This window comes from Orbicella faveolata, unplaced genomic scaffold (genome assembly GCF_042242905.1).
Source record: "Orbicella faveolata isolate gen_17 unplaced genomic scaffold, um_ofav_v1 contig_1, whole genome shotgun sequence".
NCBI classification, from domain to species: domain Eukaryota; kingdom Metazoa; phylum Cnidaria; class Anthozoa; order Scleractinia; family Merulinidae; genus Orbicella; species Orbicella faveolata.
Genome location: NW_028301536.1, coordinates 9,340,001 through 9,352,484, shown reverse-complemented (window position 1 = coordinate 9,352,484; position 12,484 = coordinate 9,340,001). Strand labels below are relative to the sequence as shown.

The 12,484-nt window shown below is 35.9% G+C and overlaps 2 protein-coding genes and 1 pseudogene across 3 annotated transcripts; 1 reads left to right on the top strand and 2 right to left on the bottom strand.

The window, feature by feature from the left end:
• Positions 1-112: 112 nt before the first annotated feature.
• LOC110040468 (uncharacterized) lies at positions 113-5,114 on the top strand. 2 transcript variants are annotated; one of them, XM_020745702.2, is made up of 2 exons: positions 113-290; positions 542-5,114. In XM_020745702.2, exon 2 carries the CDS (start codon positions 593-595, stop codon positions 1,955-1,957), a length of 1,365 nt encoding a protein of 454 aa, XP_020601361.1. In that variant the 5' UTR covers positions 113-290; positions 542-592; the 3' UTR covers positions 1,958-5,114. The 2 variants fall into 2 exon arrangements, with proteins under 2 accessions (XP_020601361.1, XP_089144301.1); XM_089288175.1 differs by having other exon boundaries at positions 423-5,114.
• LOC149117983 (uncharacterized) lies at positions 5,111-8,299 on the bottom strand. Its single transcript, XM_089288182.1, has 3 exons — positions 6,553-8,299; positions 6,405-6,445; positions 5,111-6,247 (listed from the first exon to the last, which is right to left on the bottom strand). Exon 3 carries the CDS (start codon positions 5,935-5,937, stop codon positions 5,218-5,220), a length of 720 nt encoding a protein of 239 aa, XP_089144308.1. The 5' UTR covers positions 5,938-6,247; positions 6,405-6,445; positions 6,553-8,299; the 3' UTR covers positions 5,111-5,217.
• A 1,393-nt stretch (positions 8,300-9,692) lies between these two features.
• LOC149117982 (uncharacterized) lies at positions 9,693-12,264 on the bottom strand (annotated as a pseudogene).
• Between the last annotated feature and the right edge of the window lie 220 nt (positions 12,265-12,484).

The window sequence follows — 12,484 nt, the reverse complement described above, 5'->3', positions numbered from 1 at the left end:
AAAGTAAGAGCGTCGAACGCACTCTCATAATCTCTGATTATACTACTCCCTTGCGAGCCTTTTTGGCACAAAAATGATCTGGGGTGATCTGGGAACTAGAATATGACGAGTCCATGACGTAAGCCTCGTAACATGCCAGAGAGAGCCAGAGACCTCGGCCTTAGAGTGTCCAAGAGTGTCCGGGTATTTCACACGGATATTGAAGAATTATGAGAAGTTAACACTGTGGATATAAGAGCAACTTTCAGTTTCTGAACAGCTGAGGCTCTAGAGGGAAGGAGAACAGTAAGGTGAGGTATTTGAGTTCCATAATTAATGCTTGTGGTACGTTGAATTCCCAGAACGGTTCTCTGGGAGGGTTCATTGTTCGGGCAAATAACCTCTAACGTTAGTGAGTTTACTTTAATTGGGATTCATTTTAGGACAAGACTTACCTTTAGAGAAGTTACAGGATAAACAAGTCTTGGTTGATGGTTTTTGTTCGAGGACTTATAAAGAAATCGATCGCCAAAGTGCTGAAAACACTTTCTCCGTTAACAAGTTCGTTTCAGATGACCAGCATCCACCAAATCGTAAACTTACAAATGAACATATGGAGCGACCCCCCCCTTACGTCGATGTCAACAGACTGAATGAAAATGAGTGTAGAGGATGGCAAAGTGACATGCTTCTTGCTTTACAACAGAATGCTGCACCCGAGCCGATTCGCTTAGCTTGCATGAAGAACTTGCCGTCAAGACCCCCGTTCTTTGAAGAAGAATTTCATGGGCGAATTCCTCGGGAGGAAGTAGAGGAATTACTTTCCGGCCCCAATGGTCCAGTCAACGGTAGATACTTAGTGCGGGAAAGTAATAGTTCACCGGGTGATTATAGCCTGTCTTTAAGCTACGGTGGCCATATTCTGCATTACAGATTATTCTATGAAAACGAAAGATATTTCATTGATTCCACTGATGAGAAAAAATACAAATCGATCACAGATCTTGTTGTAGATGTGCTGAACATGTTTCGCGTCATTAATCATGTAGATGGGCAGATGCCAAAAGAAGAGAAGAAAAAGTCCACTTCATATCCCCACGTATTCAAACCTCATTCTTACAAACATTTCAAATGGTGTACATTTTGTGGAGGATTCATGTGGGGAATTAGAGATCAAGGGATGAAGTGTGAGGGATGTGGTCTCGATGTTCACAGCCGATGTATGAAGCATGTAGGAGAAGAGTGCACCAAAAAGTTACCTTTACCTTGCAAAGAAAAGAAAGTTCCACGAAAAAAATCAAGTACCACTAGTCCTCCATTCAAGCAGAACAGTGTTTCAAGTGACACATTCAAAGCTAGCTGTGAATACCAAGAGAACTGCATTAGATTTCTTAGTCATTTGAATATTCCTTCACGGTATTTTGAAGTTGATGCATTAAATCCCTGTTATTGTGAAGAGTGCTGTCAAGATGTCGAAACACCATTATGTAAGAGTGGGGATCCACCCCAAACATATTCACTCCCTACTGGATGGTGTCGATTCCAACTTGAGGCTGTTAGTGGACAGGAAAACGATAATGATTCATCAAACTGGAATTTGGCTTTTTTGTCGTTAAATCCAAATGACATAATGGAAATACTCGAGTCAAAATGTGCTGATAATAATTCTGATGACTTGAGTCAAGAAGGGTCTAAACCACTTATCAAATTGACACCTTCTATCATTTGTGCTGATCTGGACTCTCCTAAGCTGAAATACATAGATGGTGAGACTGGTGAAAGTAAGGCAGGTCAAGTGGTCTTGCAAGCATTCATTGAGCCTTACTCTTATCAAATGATGGGGAGACCAGGATTAACAGAAGAAATTGATCCATATTTTAGAATGGACACTATATATTGGGTGACAAGGCAAGCTTCATCAATCATACCATTTGCTTTACTTGTCAAGACTATGGATGCAACCTACCTAAAGCTTTAAAATTGTTTTCCAGGAGATGTTACTGGACTTAGCACTAGTGGCCACAATGTCAAACCTATCCAGTACTGACTGAGAACAAGTGCATTGATTAGAAACATGGTCTTTATTGTCTCTTAGGATATAAAATGCTTCCAAATGATACACTTATGAAATACCATGGTAACGTTCTCTGATAAAAAAAGTAACAAGGTTAATCAAATGATGTTCCAAGATTACTTATTGTTTCTAGTGCATTTGAAAATTTCTAGTACATTCTGCAGTGTTAACTCTGCTAATATTTCATTAGTCCATTCCAGCAGTGCCTACTCCTTACTTTTAAGACTCTGTGTCGAACGGCATGCATTGTGAGGGTTTGTTTTTGTTTTGATTCAGTCGCTGAAGAAAGTGTCAGAAAAATCAAAAGGATTTGGGGCATTTGGTAGACTCAAATATAATTTACTGGTAGAAACAGGTATAATATGATGGCCTTAGATGCCATTAAACTTAGAACTGCTGTATTTTGAAATTCTGACCTCGTGTCGCAAGGTGACAAATGTCAGGTACAAAGTTCCTGCCATTGTAGGCACCATGCCGAGAATTGAAACAACTCCACAAAATAAATTTACTCTTTTATTTTCTTTCACAAGCATATCTATAAACAGAATGTTCATTACTTACTTTGCTTAGAATGCTGTCATAGTCGTGATGTAGAATAAGAGTGATAAATAGTATTTAATTTTTTTCATTGGCGATTTAATAGCGTGCTTTGGAATCCCTACAGAGTTCTTATGGATAACCGGTCGCATACAGATACTAAAAAGTTTTCAGTTTGCTTTTTTGGCAATAAGGTTCAATTCTTCTCCAGGAATAAAATGCAGCAGAGAAAGAACTTTTCAGTGATAAAAAAATTGCAAGAAATATCGCCAAAGTTAACCTAAAATTGGATGAATCTACAAGTGATGTGATAGAGTTTTCTGAAGGCTTGCAATGACACTGGGCAATGACACCATTACAATGGAAAATAAAAATCAGTTCTCTGTCACTTATTGCAGCAGACAGGAGTATTTTTTCATTCCTGTATCTGAGTACATCTTCACTACTGTTTCTCCACCGATCCCGGGCAGATTTTCTCAAATAATTCTTTTAAGGGCTTCTATGGTCAAAACCTTCCACCAAGGTTCTGCTCAAATTACTGTTTGGTTTCTTAAGTATGTAAAAGACAATCTGCTAACAATAATTTTGTTCTCATAAAATAATCACCCTATCCAAAAGAGTGATATTGAAACTGTTGATGAAGAACGATATCTGTTTGGAAATCAAGTTAGATTGCTCAGATTATCACCGATTGAAATAGCTACTACAAAACACTTTGAAACGAAGGCTTTTGTATCATGCAAAATTAGCTGAAGTGTGGAATGCATGCTGTTTTACAGAGAGTCTTTAAGCTAACTTGGAGAGTCCAGGGTGGGTATTTTGAATTTTATTTCAGCCCTGGGGGTGTGCATTGTCCATGGAAGGCAGAGATGAGTGAGATAAGTGCATAGTAGCTGTTGCTTCAATAGTGTTTTGTGTCTAAGAGACATTGTGTTCTGATATATCAAATTTCGCCTTGATACTGTCCAAGAGGACACAAACAAAGCAAACTGAACAAGTTTGTTCCTTCATTTCTCTTTCAGTGTCCTCTAGGCCTCACTATCAAGATAGATTGTAATATATCAAAAGTAGCTTATTAGCCCTTGTCTTTATTGTCTATTGCAGGCTTTTTAGTTTTATATGAAATGTGTGAAAAACCCTGTGACCTGGGGCAACCCTGTTTGATAATTGCTTGAGGGTCTTTGTCACTGTGATTCACCCTCTGCTCACCGTGCTTCTTACTTGGCCAGGATATGAAGTAAGCTGTTAGTTTTGATATCTGTCACCATGCCCTACCCCATGTGTGCACATTTTTAATCACGCAACTTCTGATGTTCCCTCAATCAGCAGGAGCTATTAAATCATTGACCAATTTAAATTTTACAAATACTCATCTCTTTTTTTGATGTGAAATTTATTTGTTTATTGTGTCTTTCTTGACAGTACCAGTAATAAATATTCATGTGAGTTATAATTCAGGAATCTTCATGATGCAGGATTTGTAAATTAAGGCTGCCTTATCATTTGCACTATGTGCTGATCTACAATCATGGACTAAAGTCTTGGGACAAATTTGCACTTTCGGTGCTTTTGCGCACACGCCAGGTGCAAATACCACTTCACCTGCCTAACCTTGCCTCCACCCCCCATAAAATGTTGAAAACTACTACCTTCAATTTCTTCTGATTTTCAACATTATATTGGGTGGGGAAGGGGAACAGTAACGCATTTTTAAAAGGAAAGCAGGGCTTTTTTCAAACTTCAGTAGTAAAACACAGATAATTCGTTAAATTATTTAAGTGTCCCAAGGACTTTTGTCCATGATTGTGGCAAATAATGTTCATCTGGAAAATTCCCTCAGGTCTTGTGCTAATATGACCCAAGGACCCACATGTGTTGATCAAAGTCTAATTTTTCTAAAGCTGTTCTCTTTGTTGTAGTAGCATTACATAGTTAATAGATGGGAATGGTTACAAAACCTGACAAAGTTCTTTGTTGTAAATTCTTTGTTCACTTTTTTTTTGGCCTTGACTATGCACAAAACGGAATAGTTGATTACCTCTGACTGAGGAACTAAACAATAAAAATAGGCAGTCTATGACTACATGTGCCTAGTGATATGAAAAATAGTATCATCTGCAATGACTACATGATACAACAACAACAAGAAACTCTATTGTGAAATAAGTATCAACTGTACCAATTCATAATTGAACAAGAACTAAGTAATAAAAACATGTAATGATACTTTCTATTAATAGTAATTATGCTATAAACTATCAGACTTGTAAGAAGAGTCTTATGGCTGTTGAGTAGATATTTGACCAGACTCAAACTTCACTATACAGCATCAGACTTGTTGAGTTGTGTATAATATGGCACCTGAAATGGTGTGCAAACGCAAGTTTGATGTTGTATACTGTTGTATAGTCTACAAAATTTAGTACGTTTGCATAAGGCTTTAGCATTTTCATCATATAGTTATTGTTGCATACAACACATGATTTGGTAATTTTCAAAAATAAAGTCAACACAACGGCCTTCAGCAAGAGTGTCATTCAATTCCTTTGATAAATGAGGTTGATGTCTTTAAACAAATCTTTCATCTCAAGAATAGCTGTGAAAGAGTTTGTATTAGGAAAGTTATTCTACGTGGCTTTTGGAAGAATCTGATCTACGACATGCATAGAATTATTTACAACCATCTGTACTGTGCCAGCATTTAGGAACAAATCTTCTAATTGGTCTTTTGTGATATCCAAACTAGTGCTCTTCTCAATAGATGCAAGAAAACTTTGTAGTGCATTATTAAAACATGTGTAGGCCTGAAGTTTACCATCAGCCAACTTTATTGTCAGGGTACACACATGTTTGGAAGGGCATTCTGATGATAGCATAGTAGTTGAGCATAAAGTACAGGTGATTTTGTTGTTCTTGGTATTTTCATTATATAAAGTATTGTTGCATACAATGCGTGACTTGGCGATTTTTAGAATAAAGCCAACACAACGACCTTCAGCAATAGTGTCATTCAGTTCATCTGGTACAAGGTTTATGTCTTTAAACATATCATCTGTCTCCACAATAGTTGTCAAGGGATTTGTATTGAGAAATTTGACATCGTCGAATACTCTCACTTTGAGGTTAGTGAAGATGTATGTTTTTCCACTCCTGACGGCATTTATTGCATCTTCCCATAGTGTCACCTTGATTGATGCTGTTTGGTCAGCGATCAAACAGTCAACTTTTCTGAGTTGTTTGTTGTTCTTGAAAACTAGTTGGATCTGATCTTTTTTATTCATAATTTTCCCAGTTACATCCACAGTATTGTATTCGTCTGCTTCAAGTGCGTCATTAATTGTCACCATAGATGAGGAAACGTGAATTATAGGAGAATTTTGCAGTAGTTGGCATGATTTTAGATTTTTTTTGTGATTTTGAATTCTTCATTAGTTGTAGAAAAGCAAGTTGTAGAGATCCTCTTTGTCCCAGTAATTTTGACAGGAGATTTTTTCTGGAATGGTTGAAGCAGGTTCTTTCTTTGTTGCGGTTCGTAACATATTCCCCTGACTTTGTTGGTATCACTTGTTTGCAAGAAGAAGTCAAAGTATGGGGTCTGCTTCTTTTTGGTGTTTTTGATTGGGCTCAAGGAGTGTAGATATCCCTGTATTTCAACATCTAAAAAAAAGAATACGAAAAAACCTGAGTTACAGACACACACGTATGCACGATAACATGGTGCTTTGGGCTCTATGACCACTAGGCACAAAAATTAATTTGTATATTTTATAAAGTTATTGATAAGGTTTATGATGAAAAGAATGGCATAAAATACCTTGAGAATCATTGGCGTTGGTTTGTTTCATTGAAGACGATCTGTTAAAAAAAGAATGCAGTGGTTAATTAATAATTAAAAAAGAAAGTAATTTAAATAATAATTTTGACATATTAAAAACAACAAAGGAAACTCATCAAAATAATACTTATGAAGATGCTGAAGGATTTTCCGTTGTCCAAAAGTATCTAACCATAAAAATTGTGCAGATGTCTTGAAAAGAACAAAGATGCAAATTTTAATCAAAAGCTACAGTATTATCATGACTAGAAAGTGTTTATCATTTATTTTAAGCCTATGATAAATTCAAAAACAGTGTAGTATCGCACAAATTCCTTTGTGATCTGAAAAGTAAGTTTCTAAAATTTGAAATGTATTTTGCGATTCAGGTAGGTTGGTGTATATATGATCAATGCAAGTATTGTTATCTGTGGTGGTACATTTAACTAATTGTCTGTAACCATGGTTATTTATAAAGAAATTGTAGAGTGGAAAACGATTAGCAACATTGAACCAGTTAATATTGAAATCACCAATAAAAAGATTGACTTCTGTTTGAAGTGAATCTAAAATACTCTGAAGTGCAGCACATAATTGTTCTATTGATCGTGCAGGAGACCTATATATTCCAATTATTGAAATATGTGGTATAACAATAAATCTTAGAACTGTTATTTCTATACCATTTGTATTAGCACAATATGGATATCCTGGATAGTAGTCAAGACAACTATAAACTACAGCTCCTCCATATGGTCGTATATTGGAAGGATTTCTTGCTGGTGCATCATTCCTGAACATGCTTTATTTGTTATCATGTGTTAAATTATACAAACTATCATCATCCAAGTTGCAGAACCTGCTTTCAGCAAAAATGCTTGCATCAGTACTGGAGTAGTTGAGATCTGCACGTACATCTTTGATGTGCTTATGCAAAGACCTTGCATTAAGATAACATATTTTCAAACTAATTTCAGGTTCATTATATAGTGGGTTTACTGTGAGTGTCAATTGTCCTTCAGTTCTCAATCGATGCATTTCTGTCTGCACATCATCACTAACAGCTATTTTATTCTCACACAGGTCAGTCACATAGAGACCATCAATAGTCGTTACTCTACTTAATCCTACATAATATATGTGAGGAATTGCCCTTCTTGTCTCAAAATTTACTACAATCTTTGTTTCAGTATCACCTTGAGATCTATGAATAGTTTTTGCAGCAGCAGGTCTCAATGGAAATTGTTTTCGCACGATATGTACTGACTTGGATCTGCTCACAGCAAACTGTGTACTATTAGGCTTAATTGGTGTCCATGTTGGTTCAATGCCATTAATATATTTATCGACGGCGGCATCGATAAATGGGTGAATCTTTCGATACACACCGAACGTTATTAATCGAAGGTGTATTTCGCTATTTTAATGTTTTGGTTTCAAAAAGAAGAGGAGAAATCAACAAAAAACAAACAAACAAACAAACAAACAAAAAAACAAAAAAACAAAAAAGAGGGGCTGGCGTCGTGTCGAACTCGACTCACCACAAATGTATCTGCTCTTGATCCGCGTAGTGCTTTAATCGCCTGTACTAACACGACAATATGAATAAGTAAGCATTTTCTTATGAATGGGATACTTGTATCGGCGTGAACAACGAGCGGCTGTGACGCTTTGTTGATTTCATAGTCCAGCAAAACAAAAGGTTTCTTTTGTTTCACGTTCGACAAAAAGATGCCGCTAGGAAAAGTGCCTTTTTTTGCATACATTATTTCTCGAAAACGAAGAGCAACTCAGCGGAAAAAAAATACAGGGCAATACTTTCAGCTGAAATGAAGTCTACATGCAAAATTTCAGCTAATTTGGAGCAAAAAAAAAGAAACAACCAAAATCGTCACTTATCCCCTTTTATGACTAGCTTCTTCAATTGTCTGTTCTCGTTCCTTGTCTTTACTCCTACATCTGCATGATCAAACTGTACCCATATGATCCCTGAAGGCTTATCCATATTATGTATTTGCATCAGTTTAATAACATTTCCTGCACCATTAGTCATGCCATCATCTGTCCTTGTATTCAGAGAAATCTCAGTTCTTTCTCCAACTGCTAAGTGTAATATTGAGTGTAATTGTTTAGTCTTCCTAGGGTCGCTCGGTATCTGTTTCAATATTTTGTCTCTAAGCTCCTGTGATTCAGCTCCAACTACACTATCATGAGCTTTGATAGAATATTTCATACCTGTAAGAACATTGTGAGCTTTGCAGTTAAAATCATTAACTTTTGAATTTTGGATAAACAAATGTGGTGCATCTTTTGGATAGTTTGGATTACTTAATGCAATGCAGCGACTCTTTAATTTTGCAATGTCTTCATTTTTATTATTACCTTCTCTTAATCTGTTCAATAGCTCAGCAAATTCTTTCTTTCCCTTTGCCTCATTATTTGTTTCAGTTCAAACATTTTGAAAAGTTCTTGCCACACATTAGGAGCAAGAATTCCATATTCGTCATTGTTCATGTTCTTGAATATATAACCATCCATCACTGGTTGTAACTGGAATAAATCTCCAATAGCAACTATACTGACTGCGCCAAAAGGTTGTGAACTACCTTTGATATCTTTGAGTCTTCTGTTTATTTGAACACTGAACATGGTATTTCCCACCATAGATATCTCATCAATAAATATCAGTTTAATTCCACCTAGTTGACATCGTATTATGTTAAGTCTACTTGAGTCAAGGCTTTTGTAGTTTCTTAATGATTGACTTGCTGGTATTGCAAGAGCGCTCTGTATGGTATTTCCCTTAATGTTATATGCCGCTTTCCCAGTAGGTGCTAGCATCAATACTTTTGTTTGTGAAAAATCAATGCCCGGTCTAGTATTGTAATACTTCAATGCAGCCTGATATAAGGCTTTAGTTACATGTGATTTACCAACACCTGTACCACCACTCAGAAAACAGTAAAATGGTTCTTCAGAGGTCTTAATCAGATGCAATACATGATAGAAAAATTCTTTTTGTTCTTTATTCAAAGTTTCTACCATATGCCTGTATTCATCATCTGGTAATTCATTCATTGTCAGTGGTTCACTATTGTCTACAGATGGTATTCCTAACTCATCTGATAGATTGTAATTGCCACCAAAATCAGGATGTAAATCCTGATCCCCTTCTGCCTGATGTTGTTGTTCTATATTTTGTGTGCACGGAGCTATATCATCATATCTGTCTTCCATTTGATTTATTTGTTGTTGGATTTCATTGAAATCTTCATTACAAACAGCATATTGTTTCATTTGTTCTTTAATAACATTGGAGAGAACCATACATCTATCTTCATATGATGCAAAGTTTCCTAGTAAATCAGTTTCCTCATTTCTCCATGGAGTAAACAGCATTAAAAGTTCACGACAATGTTTTTCTGGTTCTTTTTCTTTGTTAAATCATACACTTCTTAAAACCCTAGCTTTAGAACGTCTCCTTGTTTTACTGTTTGCTGTCTTAACAAACTCATCATCATCATCATCATTTTGTTCATCATCAATATATTTTTCCAATGGAAGACCATCAATATCACTCTCATGTGTTTCCTTAACATATGGCTTTGAACTACAGTTATCATACCATGCAGCCCAATCTGCTAGTGTTAAATTTTCTAACTTTGGTGGGTGCTTACAATATCTTCTAAGTAGCCCAGTGGTATATATTTCTTCAGAGTCATCATCCATTTGTTTAATTTCTTCTATAGGCTTCAAGAGCTCTACCCTTTCATCAGGAGGTGAAGTGTTTATAAATATGATTTGTCTGGATGCTTTTCTCATGGGTAACTGTAATGTGATATAAACTGCTTCTTGTGCACTTATTTCTACATTATTAAGAAATTTACTGCCAATATCTCTTACTTGCTGTTTTGTATTGCAATTGCCCTCTCTAACTTCAGTACAAGCCTGTCTCAAAAGTTCACTCATACCTTTTTGTGATTTTGATATGTAATTTGCTATGTATACAGCACATGCATATACATCTAATACATACTGTATATCCATATTTGCTCTCCATGCTGTTAGACAATCTCCATTATAGTTGTTTATGTGTATTTCATTTGGGTTTCGTTTCAAAAATATGGTAGCAGCATTCAAAGATGAACGGATAGCAATCAAATAGTTTTCTTCGGTTACATTCAGCTTAAGTAATAAGTCCCCAAATGTCATATCTTCGCAATTTTGTAAATCATCCAGATAACTTTTTATTGATTTCCAGCTTTCTCTGTATGTCTTTATGTCACTATTGGGTGTCTTTTCATCAAATGGATACAATATCATTGTTTGTTTCATTGGAGGTTGTGGATAGTTAAATCTACAAGGACTGCTTGTATTTTTACGACATGTGTGCAAATGCCTATGTACTTGTCTATTGACAAGTTTTAACAGTTCTGGGTTGTCTATAGGTTTAATGCATGTAATGATTTTATCAATAAATGTTGTCACTTCTTTGTCACTATCTATTTGAAATTGTGGTGCATCTTTTATCCATATCAACATGTGAATATGAGGTGATCCTCTCTGTTGGTATTCTACTCGATAAAACCAGTCTGATATTTTACCCAAAGGCTCTGAAGAGCTTAATAGAAAGTGAGTTAAAAACTGGTTGATTTGATAATCAAAATGTCTGGCACAAGTAACTGGGTCACTCTGTATCAAACGGCATCTGTCTTCCCAGTTAAAATTCTCTATTTGCTCATCAGTATAAGTCGTATTGTCAACAAGCTGGCCAAGTATTCTAAGTAAATGCACCCATTGAGTTTCAGCAGATGAGAAACTGCAAAACAAAGTAGCTGGACCCAACTGTCTTATCATTGCAAACAAGTCTTTCTTTGCTTTTTCAAAATATGGTGGTGAACCTCTCAAAGCATTTAGAAATTTGTAGCCTTCATCATGACGAATAAGCGTATCTAAAGCTCCATGTTGTTTCAACTGTCCTGCGTTAATGCTTCGGCTATTTCCCTTACATTTTCTAAGAGCAATATGGCACTTTCCCAAAAGAATTTTCATTTGAAGTTTTTTTGTCTTAAAGAATATATTCTCTACACACATTGCAGCTCATCTATGATCTGACCGTCTCAGTTCTGATTTACATATATCACTATTGGTTACTTTCACTTTTCGTTGTTCAGTATGCGGTCGTGGCTGTCCCAAAAATATTCCAGGATATGCTAGTTCTTCACAGTATTTGTCTCTAAAAACACTTAGTGGCTGATTACCTTCACCTGGAGCAACATTAAGTATATTTTGTCGTTCATTGTCTTCTAAAAAGTCTGTAGCAGTGAATAAAGTATCAGTAACACCAGCTGGAATTTGTTGAACATCTTCACTTTCATTTTGTTTATTTAAATTTTCAGACAAGTTATCATTACACTTCATTACATTATCATCATTTTCTAGCTGAGCAACTTCTGTAACATATGTATTTGCCCAATCTTCATTGAATACAATTCCCTCATCTTTATATAATGTGCTATTTGACATCAGCCATTTGGCTGCTTGAACAACCTTGTCTGGCCTTACATTCAAAGATAATGCTGAACTTTTATATTGTAGTTTACGTTTTAAATTAACTTTAATAGTTGCAGTCTGGCTATGCAGCCGTGGTAATATGGTTACAGTGTGAGCAACATCTGCAGGTACATTTTACAATATTGCCATGTGTCTTAAGCTGTCTACCTCGTGGAGCTTGCATTAATTTTTGGAATGCAATCCTTGGTGCTAATAATCTACATTCTAATTCATTGAGGTCAAAAATTTCTGGTTTCATTGGAAAACTCATGTCATTAGCTATAGCACATGGGAGTTTGTTCTTCATCAAATGATTATTACAAGTTCTACAAATCCACTCTTTGTCATCAACACTTATCTTATTACACAGATATTTTGCACTATCAAGTTGGGATTCTCTAAGTTTCCAAGCATTTACTACACTATGCTTATACCACAGCTGATCGCAACAACTACAGATGCATATTGGACCTTGTTTAACTATGTCACGAAACTTTTTCACACTAACATCAACAGATGTTTTTGTA

Bases quoted from the DNA above. Each gene is read 5' to 3' on its own strand.
- LOC149117983 (XM_089288182.1), bottom strand. From the start codon at position 5,937: ATGGTGACAATTAATGACGCACTTGAAGCAGACGAATACAATACTGTG.
- LOC110040468 (XM_020745702.2), top strand. From the start codon at position 593: ATGGAGCGACCCCCCCCTTACGTCGATGTCAACAGACTGAATGAAAAT.